The 23,020-nt window shown below is 45.0% G+C and overlaps 1 protein-coding gene across 9 annotated transcripts in view; it reads right to left on the bottom strand.

The window, feature by feature from the left end:
- Positions 1-23,020, bottom strand: part of NBEA (neurobeachin) — a 901,556-nt gene that overhangs the window by 611,927 nt on the left and 266,609 nt on the right. For all 9 annotated transcript variants that reach the window (XM_077484128.1, XM_077484132.1, XM_077484134.1 and 6 more), the window contains exons 9-10: positions 18,865-19,062; positions 1,611-1,744 (exon numbers count right to left, since the gene is read on the bottom strand). In XM_077484128.1, coding sequence (XP_077340254.1) covers positions 1,611-1,744; positions 18,865-19,062 — 332 coding nt within the window. The remainder of the gene's footprint in view (positions 1-1,610; positions 1,745-18,864; positions 19,063-23,020) is intronic.

Raw genomic sequence — 23,020 nt, 5'->3', positions numbered from 1 at the left:
ACCATGAATGCCAACATGTACTGTGACATACTGAAGCAGAGCATGATCCCCTCCCCTCGGAGACTGGGCCGCAGGGAAGTATTCAACGCGATAAAGACCCCAAACACACCTCCAAGATGACCGCTGCCTTGCTAAAGAAGCTGAGGGTAAAGGTGATGGACTGGCCAAGCATGTCTCCAGACCTTAACCCTATTGAGCATCTGTGGGGCATCCTCAAACAGAAGGTGGAGGGGCGCAAGGGCTCTAACATCCACCAGCTCCGTGATGTCGTCATGGAGTGGAAGAGGACTCCAGTGGCAACCTGTGAAGCTCTGGTGAACTCTATGCCTAAGAGGGTTAAGGCAGTGCTGGAAAATAATGGTGGGCGCACAAAATATTGACACTGTGGGCCCAATTTGGACATTTTTACTTAGGGGTGTACTCACTTTTGTTTTGCTAGCGGTTAAGACATTAATGGCTGTGTGTTATTTTGAGGGGACAGCACATTTTTTACACTGTTATACAAGCGCTACTTTGCTACAATGTAAAGTGTCATTTCTTCAGCGTTGTCACATGAAAAGATGGAATAAAATATTTACAAAAAAAGTGAAGGGTATACTCACTTTTGTGAGATTCTATATATTATATATACACATACACACATATTACTCTTTCTGGAATATTGAGATATACATTATGTGCTTCTCAATGATTCAGAATCATTATACAGTTAGACAAGCTTTTGTGACATGAGTACCTGCAGCCGTGTTATGACAAACTGACCTGAAAGAGACATGTTTCTGAAGAGCAATGAAAAATATTTGCTAGATGCGGATTAGCACACATTTCCATGATTGCATTAAAGTGGTTGTAAACCTCAGACATGAAACACGAACAAAGCATATCCTTCTATAGTGTGTGCTTGTTGCAATAAAGAGCACTAAGTGTAATTTCTGTCTGCAGCTTTATTCCTCTGCTATCAGCATGAATCACTTCTGACAAGTTTTCCTGACACCAAGAGAAAAATGGTGACAGGGGAGAGATCTCCAGCTAACTGACAGCTTCGGCTCTGTCCCAGTGTGCTGTGTTAAAGGGGTGTGTGTCCCTTCCCTCCAATCAGCACTCCTCACAGAGCTGTTCAAAGTAACTTCAACTCTCTGCCCCCTTTTTTTCTGACAGCTCAAACAAGCTTTATAAATTGTGGACTTTGAAAGGATGTAGAGAAAAGAAGATGCCACATAAACTGGTACAACATATGTAGGAGGGTTTGTTTCATCTCTGTGTATCACATGAAGCCAGTCACTTTGATGGATGTATGTGAGGGTTTACAGCTGCTTTAACTCAAAACATTGCTCAGTCTACTGCTCTTTCCTTGGATGTAATAGTTCACAAAGAATGATCTTCTTACACCGCAGACATATTTGAATTCACTGCACTTAGAATGCAATACTATCAAGAACATCTACAGTCCATGGACATGAGCCACAAACTTTAGCAAAAACATGTACAACATTATTTTTTTAGAGTTTTCACATATTTGCTTGTTATGACTTTACTGTTTTAGCTCTTGGAACATGATCATACTATACATTAAGGAATGATTACGTATGCTTGCCTATAAGAATACCTACCAAACTGTGGTTTCCACCTGACTGTCAGTCAGCTGCCGATTATCCAGCTGTGCAAATAGTGGAAAGAGAACCTGGATGCCCCCGATTGAATGAATTGCACTGTGTATGGAGTGTGTTACTATAGCTTTTACATCCTAAAAAGAAAAGACAATATTTAGTTCAAACAATAGCAGAGCTGGAAGACCCTACCATCAATATTTACAAAAGCTGAATTCCAGACAGATATAAAAGATATACAATTCAAACCAGTTCTGTACTCAACCATACATCAAGGTAAAAAAAAATATGCAGTACATCTCTACAATACATGCACATGCTACATGTTTAAAGTGGTTGAACACCCTGTACAACCACTTTTACCTACAGGTAAGCCTATATTAAGGCTTACCTGTAGGTGCTGTAAATATCTCCTATACCTCAACGGTTGAGGACATGTTTTCTCAAAAGATGAGCGCCGATTGCTAAGGTGCACGCGTACTTTAGAAAGGGCAGATTGTGTCGTTTCTAATAGGGGTCATGCCGTGACTGGCGGCTCCCGCACGCATGTGCGGAAGTGATATCAAGCGACTCCGGCTAGTCACAGAGCCGGCGTTTGCGGTGAAGATGGACGCTCGCTGCTAGTGGGGACTTCGCTGGCTCCTGTGTCAGGTAAGTGACACATAATGGGCTACTATGCGATGCATAGTAGTCCATTATGCTTTACCTTTGCAGGGAAATAAAGAGGAAGTAAAACCCACCAGGGTTTACTTCCTCTTTAAGTGCCAGTTCACACCACAAAAACATCCTCCGGATCCGTTCCGGATGTGTTTCTGCATGTGCTTTTTTATGCATTTTACCACATTCTAGTGCAGTTCTGTGCAGGAAAAAAGTAGCATGTTGTACTTTTTTTTTCGGAAACTTAAATGTACTGGAATGCACTGCGCTGGTGTGAGCTATACCACTGGATCCCATAAAACCTACTTTCAGTGCTTTCTTGATGCAGAAAAAAAAAGGCACTGCATGCCGTATGAACAGGCCCTTATTCCATTAAAGATCCTGCAAGTATAGAAAAATACCAGTTCATCTGCTAGAATGGCACGCAGTTCTTAAATCCTGTTGCAGGCTGACAACACACAGATTTTAATTTTTATGGACTGAGTGTTGTCAGTCTGTCCAGAGCCTTAGTCCAAAATGAGAACTAAGAGAGCTCTATGAGATAACACATGAAGTCTGCAGAGGACACAGAACAGCTCTGAATTTCTAACAAGATCATGTTTTGGGAATTTTTTTTGCACTTAAGAGATGGAATTAAATGCTCCAAGTGGTTTGCTAAACAGATCAAAAAATAGCAAATAGAGGTTCATCATTAGAGTTCACATTTACTGACAGTAAACTAGTCTGTTATACATTATATTGAAGTCTGAACATTTCCAATCAGTGTGGCAATCAATAATACAGGGTTAGGGATATCCCTTTTTGAACTGCACTGCATTATAGGCTTGTGAAGTCTTTAGAATCAGCAGTTTATTGTTATTCTTACATAGTTGGTCAGGTTGAAAAAAGACACAAGTCCATCTAGTTCAACCACAAAAAAAAAAGAAAATAATATCATACAATCCCATATACCCAATTCTATACCCACAGTTGATCCAGAGGAAGGCAAAAAAAAAAAACAGCAGAGCATGATCCAATTTGCTAAAGCATGGCAAAAAGTTCCTTCCTGATCCCCCGAGAGGCAATCGGATTTTCCCCAGGTCAACTTTACCTATAAATGTTAGTACCCAGTTATATTATGTACACTTAGGAAATAATCCAGGCCCTTCTTAAAGCAATCCACTGAGCAGGCCAGAGGCAACTCTGCAGGGAGTCTATTCCACAATTTCACAGCTCTTACTGTGAAGAAACCTTTCTGTATTTGGAGATGAAATCTCTTTTCCTCTAGACGTAAAGAGTGCCCCCTTGTCCTCTGTTGACTTTAAAGTGAATAACAACACCAAGTTCACTATATGGACTTTCTTCTATTAGTCTGTACAATATGGACCATGACCTGATCTGTATGGTCACTGTATGGCAAGCTTCTGATTTTACATTTGCTTTACCAACATTATTTTCCAAAGACACAATAAACTTGGAGTCTAAAAATAAATTTCTATTCAAATTACACTGTAGTGCAAGTAATATAATTTGACTAGATTCCCCCCTTTTTATTCCCCAGTACAGCAGCAAACATACTGGGAGAAAAAAGGGCAGCAACAGAAGTGAAAAGGGAATGGTGCTTGCCAATTTGCTGGAAAGTAACATGCTGACAAGAATAGAGAACAGATGGATGACTTCCATCAGTCTGCTGTTGCTCCTTTACTGTCCAATCAATAGGATGGAGGCAGGATGGTGTCAAATTATATTTCTAGGTTTTAACAAAGAAGGTTGTGTCATCCTCCTGGCTGTGTGATATAAAAGCCACATATGGTGCACTACACATCTGAGTTTCCCACCAGAGGTGGCACCAAAATTTGTCTACAATCACAAATAGATAGCAAAAAACACAACAGTGTTGCGGGACTAGGTTCAGTATTGCTGCTGCATATTCATGCATCTTTCAGTGGGTTTTTTGTGGTGCATTTTTGATGCATTTTAAATTTTTTTAATTTCATATGTAGTTAGAGGTTTGCCTTGAGTTCTTCTATTAACTGCTAAATGAGAACTTTAGAAATTCTAATTAAAATGTTTTATTTGGTATTGTGAAATTATGTGCAGAACCCAGAATATTCCAATGCAAAATACTCTATTCTAGAGCCTATATGCCCAACCTAGACTGGACCCTCACATGGAGTCCTACAACCAGGTTTTGGGGCCCCCATATTTTTAACACAGTATGTCTAGAACATTCACCAATGTAAAGCCGTTACCTGCCTGTGACAGACCCAACCGGGACAGAGGTGTTTAAACTGGACTACAGAGTGGCTCTTGCCTACTGACTATGGGCCCTAGTTTTTGAGGGAGAACTACTCTTGGAATAGTCTTGCGTCGAATTTGGGTCCATGTCTCCTCGAAACAAACAGATTTGGGGCCTTTGTGCCCAAACCAGCAATGACTGTTTTAGACTGTGAAACTTAGAGCAGATGTTAAAATAATCAGCTCAAAACAATCTGATGCTGGGGTCCTGCTATCATCTGTTTTTCTAAGGTGTTGTTCCCCCATGGTATCATTTCCCCATTGGGTGCCTCCTAGGTATGAATACCCATTATGATAGTCACCTATTGATTCCATCTGTCTGCTCACCTCTTGTGATTAATATTGTGTCCACTTTACCCTGTTACTGAACTATTGTGGGATGTTATACGTTTATGTTAATTAGCTTACAGTTTAATTAGATTACTGCTTACGTTTATTGTAGCTGTTCCTTAGATGTGCGGTTTACAGTTTGCATTGGTTAGCATAATGTGATCAAACTCTTATCTGATCTGGCATAGTATATATTCTGTGTGAGTTTACAATAAAGTGAGTTCCAGTTTGCACCTCATCTAGTTCTTGGGCACTCAGCTATAATACCTGGTTCCAGACTGGAGGAATCTGTATCTTGATGGAGGCACCCAAACTGGGTGCTTGACAGTCCCTCACACTGCCTATTACAATCCGATGAGGATAGTTAAAGTTCTCATCGTGGGGGCATCAATAAAGTCCTGGTAAATTTAAAACTGTGCTCCCCTTCTTCTCAGAAAGAAGTGTGAAAACCATGAGCTGTGTTTGAAAATTTAGCAGCTTTCAAAAATTGCTAGGCAAACATTGTTCCAACTGGTCCGGGATGTTGAGATCGCTGCTCAGAAGGCATTCTGAGCATTAAGCAGAAGACATGGCTCTTTCCAGACCTGCGCTTATACAGTGCCTTGAGAAAGTATTCGGCCCCCTTGAACTTTTCAACCTTTTGCCACATTTCAGACTTCAAACATAAAGAAATAAAATTTTATTTTTTTGTGAAGAATCACCAACAAGTGGGACTCAATTGTGAAGTGGAACGAAATCTATTGGATATTTTAAACTTTTTTAGCAAATTAAAAACTGAAAAGTGGTGCGTGCAAAATTATTCGGCCCCTTTACTTTCAGTACAGCAAACTCACTCCAGAAGTTCAGCGAGGATCTCTGAATGATCCAATGTTGTCCTAAATGACTGATGGTGATAAATAGAATCCACCTGTGTGTAATCAAGTCTCTGTATAAATGCACCTGCTCTGTGATAGTCTCAGGGTTCTGTTGAAAGCGCAGAGAGCATCATGAAGACCAAGGAACACACCAGGCAGGTCCGTAATACTGTTGTGGAGAAGTTTAAAGCCGGTTTTGGATACAAAAAGATTTCCCAAGCTTTAAACATCCCAAGGAGCACTGTGCAAGTGATCATTTTGAAATGGAAGGAGTATCAGACCACTGCAAATCTACCAAGACCTGGCCGTCCCTCTAAACTTTCAGCTCAGACAAGGAGAAGACTGATCAGAGATGCAGCCAAGAGGCCCATGATCACTCTGGATGAACTGCAGGGGACTACAGCTGAGGTGGGAGAGTCTGTCCATAGGACAACAATCAGTCGTACACTGCACAAATCTGGCCTTTATGGAAGAGTGGCAAGAAGAAAGCCATTTCTCAAAGATATCCATAAAAAGTTTTGTCTAAAGTTTGCCACAAGCCACCTGGGAGACACACCAAACATGTGGAAGAAGGTGCTCTGGTCAGATGAAACCAAAATCCAACTTTTTGCCCACAATGCAAAACGATATGTTTGGCGTAAAAGCAACACAGCTCATCACCCTCAACACACCATCCCCACTGTCAAACATGGTGGTGGCAGCATCACGGTTTGGGCCTGCTTTTCTTCAGCAGGGACAGGGAAGATGGTTAAAATTGAGGGGAAGATGGATGCAGCCAAATACAGGACCATTCTGGATGAAAACCTGTTGGAGTCTGCAAATGACCTGAAACTGGGACGGAGATTTATCTTCCAACAAGACAATGATCCCAAACATACAGCAAAATCTACAAAGGAATGGTTCACAAATAAACGTATCCAGGTGTTAGAATGGCCAAGTCAAAGTCCAGACCTGAATCCAATTGAGAATCTGTGGAAAGAGCTGAAAACTGCTGTTCACAAACGCTATCCATCCAACCTCACTGAGCTCGAGCTGTTTTGCAAGGAAGAATGGGCAAGAATTTCAGTCTCTCGATGTGCAAAACTGATAGAGACATACCCCAAGTGACTTGCAGCTGTAATCGCAGCAAAAGGTGGCTCTACAAAGTATTAACGCAAGGGGGGGCGAATAATTTTGCACGCACCACTTTTCAGTTTTTTATTTGCTAAAAAAGTTTAAAATATCCAATAGATTTCGTTCCACTTCACAATTGTGTCCCACTTGTTGGTGATTCTTCACAAAAAATTTAAATTTTATATCTTTATGTTTGAAGCCTGAAATGTGGCAAAAGGTTGAAAAGTTCAAGGGGGCCGAATACTTTCGCAAGGCACTGTATGTAAATTGACAGCTCCTATTTATGGAACTACTATCGTTAAGAGAAAAAAGAAAATCGTCAAACATTCGCCAGGTTATAAGGTTGCAAACTACTGGTATATTTGCACTGAATGTCTTGAATCAGTTCCCAGGGGTAAACCAAGTTTCTGAATGAAGAACTTTGGCCACGTACACACGCGCGGACTGTTCGCCCAACTTTGTCCGTCCAACAGTTTCAGCAAACAGTCCGCTCAAAATTAGCATGGACGGACATGCCCACACACGACGAACGAACAGTTTGCTGAAACCGTGCGCGATGACGTGAACAGCACGTACGACGGGACGAAAAATACGACGTCCTATACACTGCATTATAGCTTTCGGCGTGAAAATCCTTTCTGAGCATGCGCGCAACTTTGTTTGACGAACAAGCCTACACACGAGCGGGCTGTTCGCTGAAACAAGGTTTCAGCGGACAGTTTTTCGGAAATTCCGAAAAACCTTGTCCGTCCAACTGTCCGCTGAAACTGTCCGCTGAAAGCCCACACCCGAGCGGACTGTCCGCCCAAACACTGTTCAGCGGACAAAGTTGGGCGAACAGTCCGCCCGTGTGTACGCGGCCTTTGTGTATATGAGTGTAGGGTGCATTGTTGGATAGACCCCATTTTAGTGTAAAAGCTAGTTAGCCCCTAAATGACAGAGAGAAAGGATATTTTTAAGTTAGACAAATACTTATTGTTCAAAAAACTATACAGTATCTCAAGCCATTTTTCCTATTTAAGATAGAGGAGGGAATGGTTACAGCGAGACCATTTTTTATTTTTTTTGCAATGTGTGTCCATTTGGAGAGATTTCTCAGTGCTTCCTAATCAGTAGTCACAGCAGCAAGTAAGATTAAAAACATGTCCCAATGGCAAAATTTGCCCATATCACGTGACAACTGAAAATTCTATTTTCCCCCTTATTTCCAGTTCTGTGTACCCCCCCCCAAAATGGTTTCAAATACACATTAATGGAATGTTTCTTCATCCAAACGGAGCACAAAAAAATAGAAAGTAATGGTAAATGTAGCTTGACAACATGTATTAGTGTGTTTCCCTGTCTGTAAAATGACAATAGACCCAAAACAAAAACAGGATGGCAGCTTGCTGGACACAAATATAAAAAATTCAGTTTGGATCCAATGACAGACCTACAAAAATGCATAAGGCCAACCTCATTTTTATAGATACACAGAGTATGTGGAGGTCTTATTAGAAAGGTTGACCTGTCCATATGTGATCCTTTTCCCTTTGTATGCCATGACTAGAGGTTCTGATGTGGTAGGAGATTGTGAAATCTGTACAACAGAGGCAAATGTTGCCATTATGATACAATGGCACAAGTATCATACCAAATCTACTAAATTTACAGACCACCTATATCAAATCTTCGGAAAGGAATAATACCACCAGTTTGTTGGTCAGAAAAGCAGGCATTTGACAGATCCTTAAAATGTCATTTCTCTTTATGCACAAAGGCAAGATGCTATATGAACCTGTCTCAAACAAAGCTATTTTGAGAATGTGATGTTATGGGTCAGTAAGCAACAGATGTGTCTCTTCTCTGCCTTGGCATTCACTTATAATCACAGCATGCATTCCTGCTTGGTCAGCTACTGGCAGCAGAAAACATGTGAAGCACGGCTTAATCTTCCCTGTCCTCAAAGGTACTCCGTGTGACCCTGCTATTCCTTTACCCTTCAACACCACAAAAACACTGTCATCAGCCATCTATTTTCTGACTGCTTAGTACAATCTTGCAGGGAGTCAGGGGACCCATTAGATGCATCGAGCAATGAATATAGCTATAAAAAAAAAATCAAAAAAAAAAAAAAATCAAACTGTAACTGAAAATCTGGTGCCAAGTCACGATTGCATTCAATGTCAGTGATTTTATTCTTTCAACAAAGGGATATTGTGTACATATTTCACTCTGAGTGAGTGATGATAACTCAGGGAGAGTTAAGCAATTTTAAGGCCCCTTAGGCAGAAGCACATCCAGCGTCTGCTGCATAGCTCCTGGGCTGCTCTGAGCTCCCAGTGCTCTTCCTTTGAGAAGATCAATTTGTTTGAATGCAGCATATTGAGCTGTTGGCTCAATGAAGCTCATTTGCATCAGGGAACACTCGGCAGCCATCAAAAATGGTCCTTTTGTTTTTTACCTTTATATTAACGGCCTTGGCATAGACCCTATGGAAGAATGAGAAGCAGTGATAAGACTCATACAGCTGTGTTGTCAGACTCTATGAACATACTGTACCTGCAGAAATGTTTGTGTGTCATCACTCTGATAACTGAAGCATGTACAGAAAGCAATGACGAGCAACAAAATCAGAAGACACAGTATGACAAGTACTACAAAATCTAGACTTTTGGGACCCCTTAAGACAACTCTAGAGCTGGCAAGGTTGAAAATCCCATGATCATGGATTAGCTTTGCAGATGATCTAGTACTTGTGGTTCCACAGATCAGCATCGATGCTATTCTGTCGCTTGTAGAACCTCAAACAAGCTAGGCTGCTTTGTTACTTGACGTTCTACAAGCATTTCCAGTTTGTAGTTCCTGTGTCCAAGCACATTCCCGTTTACCCCCGAGTTCCAGTTTGTGGTTCCTGTGTCCCAGCACATTCCCATGAGCCCGAGTTCCAGTTCCTGTAACCCAGCACATTCCCGTGACCCCAGTGATCCTGCACCTCTGTCTCATATGATTCTGTGAGATTCTGCTATGCGCTCACTCCTGTGTTACTAGCATACCCCAGTACAGCAACAGACCCTCACCCCTATATTCCTGTGATGCTAGCAATTCAGTGCTCCAGTTTAGTGATGGCCGAACGGTTCGCCCGGCGGTCGTTTCGCGGCGAATTTCCGACATTCGCGGTCCGCACGTTCGAACGCCTTTTTCCGTCGTTCGCCGCGGCGGACTTACGTGTTTAATGTATACAAGAACTTTAACCTTTGGTGACACGTTTATCATGTGATACAGGACAGCCAATTGAGACATGACAGCACATGGACACTTGTACATTCCCCCTAACCTATAAATACACCCGATCCGGTGGCCATTTTACATTCTTTCTTCTGTTACGATAGGGACAGGTTCCTGTGTGGAGTAGGGAGAGATAAACCACTAGCTATTTGGTACACAAAAGTTCTTTTCAGGACTGGTATAGGTGTTAGGTGTTGATAGGTTTGCTGTGCTGCTGATTCTTGCAGCAGCCTGAGTGTCTTTTGTTAGTTTAGAGAAAGGGAAAGGACGGTGTATGCTACAGGGACAGCCAGATTAGTCTTTCATCATCATCATCATCATCATCATCATTAGCTGTTACTATCAAGGTCCACAAAAGAGCTGTTCCAGTAACCACTAATCGTTCTCTTTTTTTGCCAATTTGTATAGGGACAGGAAGGAAGCAGTGTTGTCAGGCAGTGAGGGTAATTTTAAAGACTTGCTGTTATTATTAGTTCCACAAAGGTTCTTTTCAGGACTGGTATCAGTGGTACAGTAATAGGCTTGTACATGTATAATATTCTTTCTTCCAAATATAGAAAGGATATTATACTTGACTGCTGCCCTTCTGCTGCAGTCTGCTAAACATTCACAACTCACTTGTTCCACAAAAGTTCTTATAAGGACTGGTAACTTGGTATAGGGTGCTACGGTACATAGGCTTGAGTGCGGTACAGTCTGCTGTTCTGTAAGGACCGCTATCGGTCCACAATAGATAGGGTTGACGTGCACCACTGCTGACCGCTGCCCTATACTGCAGCAGTCCTTCAGCGGTATAGGGACTGACGTACAGTCTGCTAATCACTAACACACAACCTGCTTGTTCCACAAAAGTTCTTATAAGGACTGGTAACTTGGTATAGGGTGCTACGGTACATAGGCTTGAGTGCGGTACAGTCTGCTGTTCTGTAAGGACCGCTATCGGTCCACAATAGATAGGGTTGACGTGCACCACTGCTGACCGCTGCCCTATACTGCAGCAGTCCTTCAGCGGTATAGGGACTGACGTACAGTCTGCTAAACACTAATACACAACCTGCTTGGTCCACAAAAGTTCTTATAAGGACTGGTAACTTGGTATAGGGTGCTACGGTACATAGGCTTGAGTGCGGTACAGTCTGCTGTTCTGTAAGGACCGCTATCGGTCCACAATAGATAGGGTTGACGTGCACCACTGCTGACCGCTGCCCTATACTGCAGCAGTCCTTCAGCGGTATAGGGACTGACGTACAGTCTGCTAAACACTAATACACAACCTGCTTGGTCCACAAAAGTTCTTATAAGGACTGGTAACTTGGTATAGGGTGCTACGGTACATAGGCTTGAGTGCGGTACAGTCTGCTGTTCTGTAAGGACCGCTATCGGTCCACAATAGATAGGGTTGACGTGCACCACTGCTGACCGCTCACCTATACTGCAGCAGTCCTTCAGCGGTATAGGGACTGACGTACAGTCTGCTAATCACTAACACACAACCTGCTTGTTCCACAAAAGTTCTTATAAGGACTGGTAACTTGGTATAGGGTGCTACGGTACATAGGCTTGAGTGCGGTACAGTCTGCTGTTCTGTAAGGACCGCTATCGGTCCACAATAGATAGGGTTGACGTGCACCACTGCTGACCGCTGCCCTATACTGCAGCAGTCCTTCAGCGGTATAGGGACTGACGTACAGTCTGCTAAACACTAATACACAACCTGCTTGGTCCACAAAAGTTCTTATAAGGACTGGTAACTTGGTATAGGGTGCTACGGTACATAGGCTTGAGTGCGGTACAGTCTGCTGTTCTGTAAGGACCGCTATCGGTCCACAATAGATAGGGTTGACGTGCACCACTGCTGACCGCTCACCTATACTGCAGCAGTCCTTCAGCGGTATAGGGACTGACGTACAGTCTGCTAATCACTAACACACAACCTGCTTGTTCCACAAAAGTTCTTATAAGGACTGGTAACTTGGTATAGGGTGCTACGGTACATAGGCTTGAGTGCGGTACAGTCTGCTGTTCTGTAAGGACCGCTATCGGTCCACAATAGATAGGGTTGACGTGCACCACTGCTGACCGCTGCCCTATACTGCAGCAGTCCTTCAGCGGTATAGGGACTGACGTACAGTCTGCTAAACACTAATACACAACCTGCTTGTTCCACAAAAGTTCTTATAAGGACTGGTAACTTGGTATAGGGTGCTACGGTACATAGGCTTGAGTGCGGTACAGTCTGCTGTTCTGTAAGGACCGCTATCGGTCCACAATAGATAGGGTTGACGTGCACCACTGCTGACCGCTGCCCTATACTGCAGCAGTCCTTCAGCGGTATAGGGACTGACGTACAGTCTGCTAAACACTAATACACAACCTGCTTGTTCCACAAAAGTTCTTATAAGGACTGGTAACTTGGTATAGGGTGCTACGGTACATAGGCTTGAGTGCGGTACAGTCTGCTGTTCTGTAAGGACCGCTATCGGTCCACAATAGATAGGGTTGACGTGCACCACTGCTGACCGCTCACCTATACTGCAGCAGTCCTTCAGCGGTATAGGGACTGACGTACAGTCTGCTAAACACTAATACACAACCTGCTTGTTCCACAAAAGTTCTTATAAGGACTGGTAACTTGGTATAGGGTGCTACGGTACATAGGCTTGAGTGCGGTACAGTCTGCTGTTCTGTAAGGACCGCTATCGGTCCACAATAGATAGGGTTGACGTGCACCACTGCTGACCGCTCACCTATACTGCAGCAGTCCTTCAGCGGTATAGGGACTGACGTACAGTCTGCTAATCACTAACACACAACCTGCTTGTTCCACAAAAGTTCTTATAAGGACTGGTAACTTGGTATAGGGTGCTACGGTACATAGGCTTGAGTGCGGTACAGTCTGCTGTTCTGTAAGGACCGCTATCGGTCCACAATAGATAGGGTTGACGTGCACCACTGCTGACCGCTGCCCTATACTGCAGCAGTCCTTCAGCGGTATAGGGACTGACGTACAGTCTGCTAAACACTAATACACAACCTGCTTGGTCCACAAAAGTTCTTATAAGGACTGGTAACTTGGTATAGGGTGCTACGGTACATAGGCTTGAGTGCGGTACAGTCTGCTGTTCTGTAAGGACCGCTATAGGTCCACAATAGATAGGGTTGACGTGCACCACTGCTGACCGCTCACCTATACTGCAGCAGTCCTTCAGCGGTATAGGGACTAAGAGTTTTGTCACAGGGTCATTTAAAAAATGACATGCAGAGGAAGAGGCAGGCCCTTCCGCAGGGGTGGTAGGGGTAGGGCAGGAGCAACAGGCTTGAGCCAAAGTGGGAAGTTGCAGAAGGTGCGTTCAATTACTTTAAAGGATGCACCAGACTTGGTTGAGTGGCTCGCTCAGCCTTACTCTTCTGCACCCTCCTCATCCTCTCGATCTGCACCCTCTTCTTCACTCTCTGCTATGTGCACCCCCAAAGACACTACCACCAACAACACGACCACCACCACCACCACCACATACCTTCCGCTTGAGTCACTGGAATTATTTTCCGATCCATATCAAGAGGACATTTCTGATGCGCAGCCACTCTTGGTATTGGATCAGGAAGAGGAGGTAGCAACAAGCGCTACTCAGCAGTCTGACGCCAGTACCCAGATCAGCCCAAGGAGGAGGTTGGTCCCCGGTGTTGCTGCCTACTCCGAGATCTCTACTTATAGCGGTGGGGAAGGTGACGTTGATGATGACGTGTCTAGTGATGTCACGTGGGTGCCCACAAGAGAGGAAGAGGAGGGGAGTTCAGAGGGAGATATGGACCAGCAGATAGGGAGGAGAAGCAGCAATGACTTACATTGCACAGCAGGGACAAAGCAGACTGCAAATGTATCAGGAGCGAGTCATCGACCATGTACGGTCACATCTGGCGCTCCCAGGACACCGGCACATGGCTCCGCAGTGTGGGCTTTTTTTAACGTGTCCGCTGCTGACAATAGCGTTGCCATCTGCAATCTTTGCAGTCAACGCGTTAGTCGCGGTAAGCCCAATACTCACCTAGGGACGACCGCCTTAAGAAGGCACATGAGCAGCCATCACCGAGCCCAGTGGGAGCAACGGAACACACAAAGCCACACTGCAGGCTCTCACCGTCCAGCCTCGTCTTCTACTTCTCCTTCTCCTCTCTCCTCACAATTGTCCTCCACTCCACCTTCCATCACGCCAAGCTCACATTTTTCTGCAAAAAGGCAGGCTTCCGTGGGCCTAATGTTTGAGCGTAAAAAAATGATGATGCCGGATAACCCTCTTGCCCAACGGTTGGCGGCTGGCTTGTCAGAACTCATAGCCCGCCAACTACTGCCATATAAACTGGTGGACTCGGAGGCCTTTCGCAAATTTGTGGCCATTGGAACACCACAATGGAAGGTCCCAGGAAGGAAGTATTTCTCAGAGAAGGGCATCCCAGAGCTATATGGCCATGTTCAGCGGCAAGTGAATGTATCTCTGGCACACAGTGTCGGTGCCAAGATACATCTGACCACAGACACGTGGTCTAGCAAACACGGGCAGGGAAGGTATATCAGTTTTACTGCCCACTGGGTGAACCTTCTGACGGCCGTCAAGCATGTAACCCGTGGCACCCGTGTAGATTTGGTTTTACCGCCACGGATTGCATGCAGGCCTGACTCTTCTTCTCCTCCTCCTACTCCATCCTCCTCCCTCTCCTCCTCAGCTGCCTCCTCCTTTTCCGCTGCTAGCGTCTCTTCCACTGCACCGCCCAAGCTCCCCAGAACCTATTCCACATGCCAGGTGAGACGTTGCCATGCCGTGCTGCGTCTGTTGTGCCTGGAAGCAAAGAGCCACACTGGCCCGGCACTCCTTTCAGCTTTGCGTTCACAGGCAGATGAGTGGCTAACACCGCTCAATTTGACAGTTGGTAAAGTGGTGTGTGACAACGGTGCCAATCTGCTTAGCGCATTGAAACAGGGCAAAATCACGCACGTGCCGTGCATGGCACACGTCTTAAACTTGGTCGTGCAGCGATTCCTTGTCAAATACCCTGGGGTCCAGGACATCTTGCGGCAGGCAAGGAAAATCTCGGCCCATTTCAGAAGATCTTACACGGCCATGGCTCGCCTTGCTGACATTCAGCGGCGACACCATCTGCCGGTCAGACGTCTTATTTGCGATTGCCCGACGCGATGGAACTCAACCTTCTATATGCTTGATAGGCTGCTCCAGCAGAAACGTGCAGTTAACGTCTACCTGTATGAACTCTGCGAAAGAAACGGTTCTGGGGAGCTGGGTTTTTTTTCACCGCGCCAGTGGCTGCTCATGCGCGACACATGCAGACTTCTGCGGCCATTTGAGGAGATCACCAAACTGGTCAGTCGCAGCCATGGCGCCATCAGTGACATGGTACCTTATGCCTTCTTTCTGGAGCGTGCATTGCGTCGTGTCATTGATCAGGCTGTGGAGGAGCAGGAGCGGGAAGATGAGGAAGTCGCAATGCTGGATGAATTCCCAGGGGGGGCTACTCTATCTGAGACAAGTCAACAACAGGAGTCTGATGAGGAGTCAGAGGAGGATGGTGCCGGGGCGGATGAGCAGGAGCAAGAAGAGCATGCTTTAAACCTTTCTGGGATCCCTGTTGTGCGAGGATGGGGAGAGGAGAATGAAGAGGACGACATTATCCTGGATGATGAGCAGGAGCCAGGCCACCACACCGCTTCCACTTTAGTGCAAATGGGGGCCTTCATGCTCCAGTGTTTTAATAGGGACCCCCGTATAAAAAGCATGAGGGTCAAGGACCAGTACTGGGTGGCAACGTACTTAGACCCCCGGTACAAACACAAAATGGCGGAAATGTTACCGCCGTCGCAGAGGGCTGTCAGAATGCAGCACTTCCAGGCCTTGCTTCGAGAAATGCTGCATTCTGCTTTTGCGTGCGCTGGCAGAGGAGCAATTCCCACTCCCAGAGAAGGATTTGCGGGTACCAATCCAACAGCGCCTGCAAGAAGAGGCCGGTTTGAAGATGTGTTGGTGACTTCGGATATGAGGTCATTCTTTCAGCCGACCCATCGACAGGTGTCATCCGGATCCAGCATCAGGGAACGCCTAGACCGTCAGGTGTCCGACTACATTGGGTTAACGGCCGATGTGGACGCTCTGAGGAGTGATGAACCCCTAGACTACTGGGTGGGCAGGCTTGACCTCTGGCCAGAGCTTGCCCAATTTGCAATCGAACTGTTGGCTTGCCCCTCATCCAGTGTCCTGTCCGAAAGGACGTTCAGCGCAGCAGGGGGGATTGTGACCGATAAGCGTACTCGCCTAGCTCACCACAGTGTTAACTACCTCACATTTCTAAAAATGAATGAGGCATGGATCTCGGAGGAATTCAACACATGTGACCAGTAGACCATGTATATGTCTATAAACTATTTTTTTAATCAAGCACACAGACCTTCTTAATTCATTTGGCTCACTTCCTTGACCCAAAAAAGCACACCGTACTATATGCCCCTACCCTCCTCTTTGAAGAGGTTGAGCGGTGTCATATTTCTACTGGGGCTGCTTATGATATCCCTGTGCTGTGCTGACTTCCTCCTGGGGGTTCTTATTATGAAGGGATCACACTATCCCTGTGCTGTGCTGACTTCCTCCTGGGGGTTCTTATTATGAGGGGATCACACCATCCCTGTGCTGTGCTGACTTCCTCCTGGGGCTGCTTACGGTGCTGCTGTCAGTGCTGTATGTCACGGTGCTGCTGTCAGCGCTGTATGTCACGGTGCTGCTGTCAGCGCTGTATGTCACGGTGCTGCTGTCAGCGCTGTATGTCACGGTGCTGCTGTCAGCGCTGTATGTCACGGTGCTGCTGTCAGCGCTGTATGTCACGGTGCTGCTGTCAGCGCTGTATGTCACGGTGCTGCTGTCAGCGCTGTATGTCACGGTGCTGCTGTCAGCGCTGTATGTCACGGTGCTGCTGTCAGCGCTGTATGTCACGGTGCTGCTGTCAGCGCTGTATGTCACGGTGCTGCTGTCAGCGCTGTATGTCACGGTGCTGCTGTCAGCGCTGTATGTCACGGTGCTGCTGTCAGCGCTGTATGTCACGGTGCTGCTGTCAGCGCTGTATGTCACGGTGCTGCTGTCAGCGCTGTATGTCACGGTGCTGCTGTCAGCGCTGTATGTCACGGTGCTGCTGTCAGCGCTGTATGTCACGGTGCTGCTGTCAGCGCTGTATGTCACGGTGCTGCTGTCAGCGCTGTATGTCACGGTGCTGCTGTCAGATGCCTCTATCACGGTGCATGTGTCATTCCGGTATGTCACGCTGCTGGTGATCATCTCCTGCACCCTCTTCTTTGCCTACCCTGGTCCCTGACCTTCCCTCTCCTCCATTGCCTTCATTAGCTCCATAGTCCTGAATTGTTAGAACAATTTCCCAAATAAAATAAAAATGCTTGTAGTTATCGATCCCAAATTCACCTCATACATGTATTATGTCATTGTCCAGATGGTGGGACTACGTTTTACCCCCTAATAATTACCACGTGGCCGCAAATTCGACATGAAGGTTTGCAAAGTTCGCCTCCCATTGAAGTCAATGGGGCCCGCGGCGAACGTTCGGTTTCGCGAACGTTTGGGTCCGTTCGCATTTCGCGTTCGCGAAACGTCCCGTCGGAAGTTCGTCCATCACTACTCCAGTTGACTTCTGTACATTCCTGTGACCCCGTTGTCTTTAGTAACCCCTGCACTCAGTGCCTTCAGTGACCCCAGTATCTTCAAATCCAGTGTCCTCAAGATCTGGTATCCCAGAGTTCTTCTCTTCAGTTATCGACCTTGGTCATGTATCTCACCACAATTTTCTGCTGTCTGCCCTGGCATTTGGCCTGTCCCGGTCTCTGAAATTGCTAAGAAATTTGGAACGTTCCTATCCTCTCCCTGGTCAGCGGCCATCTTGCACAGGTGTGAGCCGTCAAAAAAGCAGAACAGAGCAGAAGTGCAGAGTCTAAGGAGTCATCTGATCCTCCCCAGTGCAGGTTTAGTGGGACTTTGGGACTTTGTTATGGGAAGGCTCCCAAGTTGCATCCTAGGAGCCTTCCCATAGCAAAATCCATCATCCCTTGCGACGTGCACTGGTGAATACCAGGCAGTTCATTTGTGGCTCAGCTCTTTTTAGGGCTCATACTTCTTCCAATCATGCAGCTTCCATGCAATATGTTAGCCATAGACCGTCTGTGGATTGATATGAAATATTAGTGCCACCTTCTGTGGAGAGGATTGACAGTTCATATAATTTAATGAATGTCTGAAGTGGCAGGGCAGCTTTCTGCAACATTCACAATTCAGCTAATGCAAGTGGGAGGAACATAGCAGGAATGAGACTCCAGCACATATGAATCTGGTTGCATTTTTATATAAGCAAGGATATCGGGCTGCTGCTGTAGTAGATGTGCAGGTTGACACTTACATGAATAAAGTACTTAATTACACATTCACCCATTACCAGTAGTAAAAGTTTAAGTCGGCAGACCCTAAGATTTCACACAAGGGTGAAAATGTTTGCCATATACAAGCAATTTGGCAGGAATACATACAAACCAGGCTGTTTGGGGCGTCACAGCACTATCCAGATCTCCCTTCTGATTACAGGGGTAGAAGAAGCACTGTGCATCACATCCACACATGCATTTGGAACTTAAAGGAACACACCACAAGGAACCTTAGTGCTTCATTTACTGCATAAAAATGCACAGAAACTTAATGACATACCTGTAACATTAGAGCATGTGGTGAATGCACAAATATAGAAGCATTTTCCTTTGGTGACGATTCAAGGCAAAGCTGGGCATCGGTGGCTTTTGCGTTGTATGTGAACGCTATACTGCTTGCAAGTTTCCCATCATACAGGACCTGCTTGTGGTGTTCAGCCAGATGAATATCACTTTCAGACTTAAACTTGAAGGTACTCTAAGGAAATACAAAGAAAATACATAGGAATTTGAGATAATAAGTTATCAATACACAAACAGTTTAAAAGTTCAAATTTCTGTATTATTTGGATAGTAGGAAATGGTTACAGCATGTCAGTTTTTTGCTGTCTCCCCATTGGAGAGATTTACATTAACCTCCTTTCCTTAGACATAATAGGAAGTGAGAGAAAAGATCTCTAAAGTGAGGGAAATCCTCTACAGTTGAAAAGTTCCTCCAGATGAAGCCACGTGTGAGGTGGTCAAACTAGTAGAGGTGGGGCCTGGCGGTGGAACCTTGTCGCAACTGAGTGAGACCTTTCTGATGTATTATCAATGCTTTTAAAACTTTTTAATAAATGTGAGTTGTATATTAACTGGGGGGGGAGGGAGGTTCATGTTTAATCCCTCAAATACTGCACTATTGGAGGCACTTTCTATTTTTTTCCATGTATTTCTAAAACTACCGGCAGCTAATGTGTCCGGTAGGCAGGACAGAAGTCTGGACAGCCGCACACCGGAAAAAGACTGAAAAACCTGTGTTTTATTGAAAATCGTAGGTCACATCACATCAATTAGCCCACATCAAAGGAAAAGGGAACAAAAACGGACGCGTTTTGCACTGGAATCAGTGCTTACTCATAGCTCATGTGTCCAACAGACGTTACCAAGGACCAGTGAAGATTTCATGAAGGGAGACTTGCACAGAGGGCAAGGCGTGTTTGACACCTAGCAGGGTCTTGTAAGGAGGTGAGCGAGCATTACATGTGGTGGCGGGATCACTATACATATGGAGGTTGTTTGAAGCAAAGAAATACTTCACATCTCTCCACATGTCAGCGGAAGAAATTATCACTTTATATATTAATATTGGACTTTTATTTGAACACTTTTTGCTAGTTTGGATTTGTTTTATTTTTGTGTGTTTGTATATCTATGCAGCGCTGTCTCATTTACACTTTATATAATAATATATTTAAGATTTAGCCTCTATTCCTTTTTTGGTGAATAGAAAAAAAAACATTTTGGCTTTTCCCTCACTTTTGGCCTTTGTGACAATAGCCATCAGCAGGGCTGCCGTTATAAATCATGGGGCCCCGTACAGCCTAACTGACAAGGCCTGTTTCCATCCGCCTGTATACCTGCAGCAGCAGGCTGGAGAGGAAAACTGGAAACGCTGCGGGGGGGGGGGGGGGGGGGGGCTGTTGGTAGGCTGGACTCGCACAGGGAATCCGATGTGGCAGGACAGGAGGACAATTAAGAGTCGCTTTTTTAAGAGTCACTCAACAGTGCAATCTGTTTAATACCGTAATCAGATACAGAAACAATGTCAGAAACAATATCATTCAAAAATAACAAATAATTTAATAAAAATTGGGCGAATTTGTCTGCAGTAAAATTTGTTTAATACTGTAATTGTCAGATACAGTTACAACATTAAAAAATAACAAATTCATTTTAAAAATACATTATTTTTGTGCATTTTTGAGCCCTAAAAAACAGCAGGTATTTTACATTATAACATTTTCTTTTTTTATTTTATATTGTAACTTCAAGCAATACACAAGATAATGTCAAATCAACAATCTTCTCAAGGTACATTCAACAGTCAACGTAACCTTACATTTGCACAAGAGCAGACCAGTGTTGTAACAATCATATGTAGCAGATTCCATGCAAAATGTTTTAAATTGGGTAACTATAAACATTGTATCTCCTGGGCAGTAACCCTCCTTCCAGCTCGCCCGGATGATTACCACACCCTATTTGCGCTCAGCATCTGCTGCACCGAGGTTTTCAATTATGCGTATGCCTGCAAGCAACCTTTACCAGGCAGGCGAGGGGGCCGGTGTGCCCCAATTGCACTTGTTAATTTTTCCTAAGAATCCCGAGATTGACTAATGCCCGCTGTCATGACTCTCCAACCCCCCCCCCCACCTCACTACTGTCGCTGCCCAGGATTCCTAGTTGACTATAGGATGCGGCTCGGTGCAGTATATAGGATGGTCTGGAGCATATGATAAGGATAAAGGGAGAAGGGGAAAAAAGGAGGATAGGGAGGGAACCAGACGAAACAAAAAAAAGGGGGGTGGTAATGAGGAGGGGGGCCGGCTGGGAATTAGGGGGGAAGGCAATGGGTTGGGGGGTGAGGGGAGGAAGCGGGGACAAGCCCTCGGACAGAGTGGGGGTGGGATCCCCCACCAGCTACCCTCTCCGTCTCAAAATAGCAACCTAGGGGAAGGTGACTTTATACTCCATAGCGCCAGCTATGCCCAGATAGGCAGCACCATGAGCACTATCCACCAGAGGCATACCATTTAGAGAATCCCCTCTTTCAAGGTTCTAGTTTCTCTTAATGCTGCATCAAGGTAAGGTATTGTTGGGATGATTTGAAGGTCCGCCATGCTTCCAGATCGCTGAGAAGCTGGATATTCTGTCTTGTGCAGTGTGAATCAGCTCCTCCCCATTGCCTCTATACGGTTAATGCGTTGAATCCAGCTTTTAATTAAGGGGGGGGGGGGGGGACACAGGTCTCCAATGTACCGGAATACAGAGCCTTGCGGCATTGATTATATGCATCGCCAGGGACTTAAAGTACATCTTTTGGGGAATTTTAGATAGATGTAGTAAATATTGTGCTGGTGAGAATTCCAAAGATAGGGACGAAATGCCAGTAGTTACCTCGTGCACTCGCCCCCAGTAAGGCTGAATTAAAGAGCATTCCCACCATATGTGTAGGAGGGTGCCGGGCTCCTTACCACATCTCCAACATTGGTCTAACACCGTCGGAAAGATTCTATGGAGCAAATCCAGGGTTTTATACCATCTCATTTTTATTTTATAACCATTTTCCTGTGTGTTTACGTTGAGGGACCCTTTGTGGATGTATAAGTGTATGCGATCCCACTCCTCATCCGTGACCTCCAAGTTCAGCACGGATCCCCAGAAAGCCTGATCTGAGCGCAAGCCAGGATGTTGTGTTTCAAACATGGATGCATACAGAATTGAGATCACATGGTTCTGGGGAGTCGTACTTGAACACAGGGCTTCAAACATCGTGGGCTTTGTCAGGTACCCCGGTCTCCTCCCTGGGTCATCTAAAAGGTGCTTTAGCTGTATGTAGGACCAGTACAGGAACGACTTTGTGTTGGACAACGTGGCTAAGTCGTGGTGACTCATGAATTTGCCTCTCTGGAAAAACTGTTTCGCTAACATCTCTGTATACGGCCATTCCTGTGCTAGAAAGCTGGTGGATATCCACGGGGGAAAGTCAGGGTTTCCCCTAATAGGGGCGATCGGGCAAGAGTCACATTTTTAAACACACTGCTATTATTTTGAACACAACTGTATAGGATTATTTTCTGGGGTTTTGGTGATTTTTCTTAAATCATTAAAAAGGCTTGTGTAAGCAAAATGTAAACCACGGTAAAACAGGTTACCTTTATGGATATAAATGGTTAATTCCCAAGTGCTTGCTTTTTTATTGTGTGCACAGCCTGCACGCCTTGTCATTAATCTGGGCTCACATCCCATTGGCCTCGCTGCCAGCAAGTGATACACTAAGACTATTATAGTAGGAGAACAAAAAGGTACAGAAGGATAATTCCTGTTTGGAAAATGAGCAATGGAGAAGCAACAAACTAGAAGAGAACTACTCTAGGATCAGGCTTGTGTGCACCCAGTTATTTTCTGTTCTTTGGCAGTACATAAATTTGCCTGCCCTATTATTTTGGGAGTAATAATTCAATTTCAGTTGTTAGAGGTATTTGTCATGGTTAGTTAATAAAGTTGTCCTAAGATCATTCTTTTGGTTGTTGAGTTTTTGTAATAAGTTAGAATTATCTGGAGATTGTTTATGTTTTTCAAAACTAGATATATCTTTTAAAAGGGTATTAACACATTTTAGCCTCTCTCTTTTATCCCTAGATGCCGTATGGATAAGGATACCCCTGATAAAG

The sequence above is a fragment of the Lithobates pipiens genome, unplaced genomic scaffold (genome assembly GCF_037356315.1).
Source record: "Lithobates pipiens isolate NorthernLeopardFrog02 unplaced genomic scaffold, aLitPip1_a1.2 Scaffold_16, whole genome shotgun sequence".
NCBI lineage: Eukaryota > Metazoa > Chordata > Amphibia > Anura > Ranidae > Lithobates > Lithobates pipiens.
Note: the sequence above shows the minus strand (reverse complement) of the source record. Positions and strands in the feature narration are given on the sequence as shown.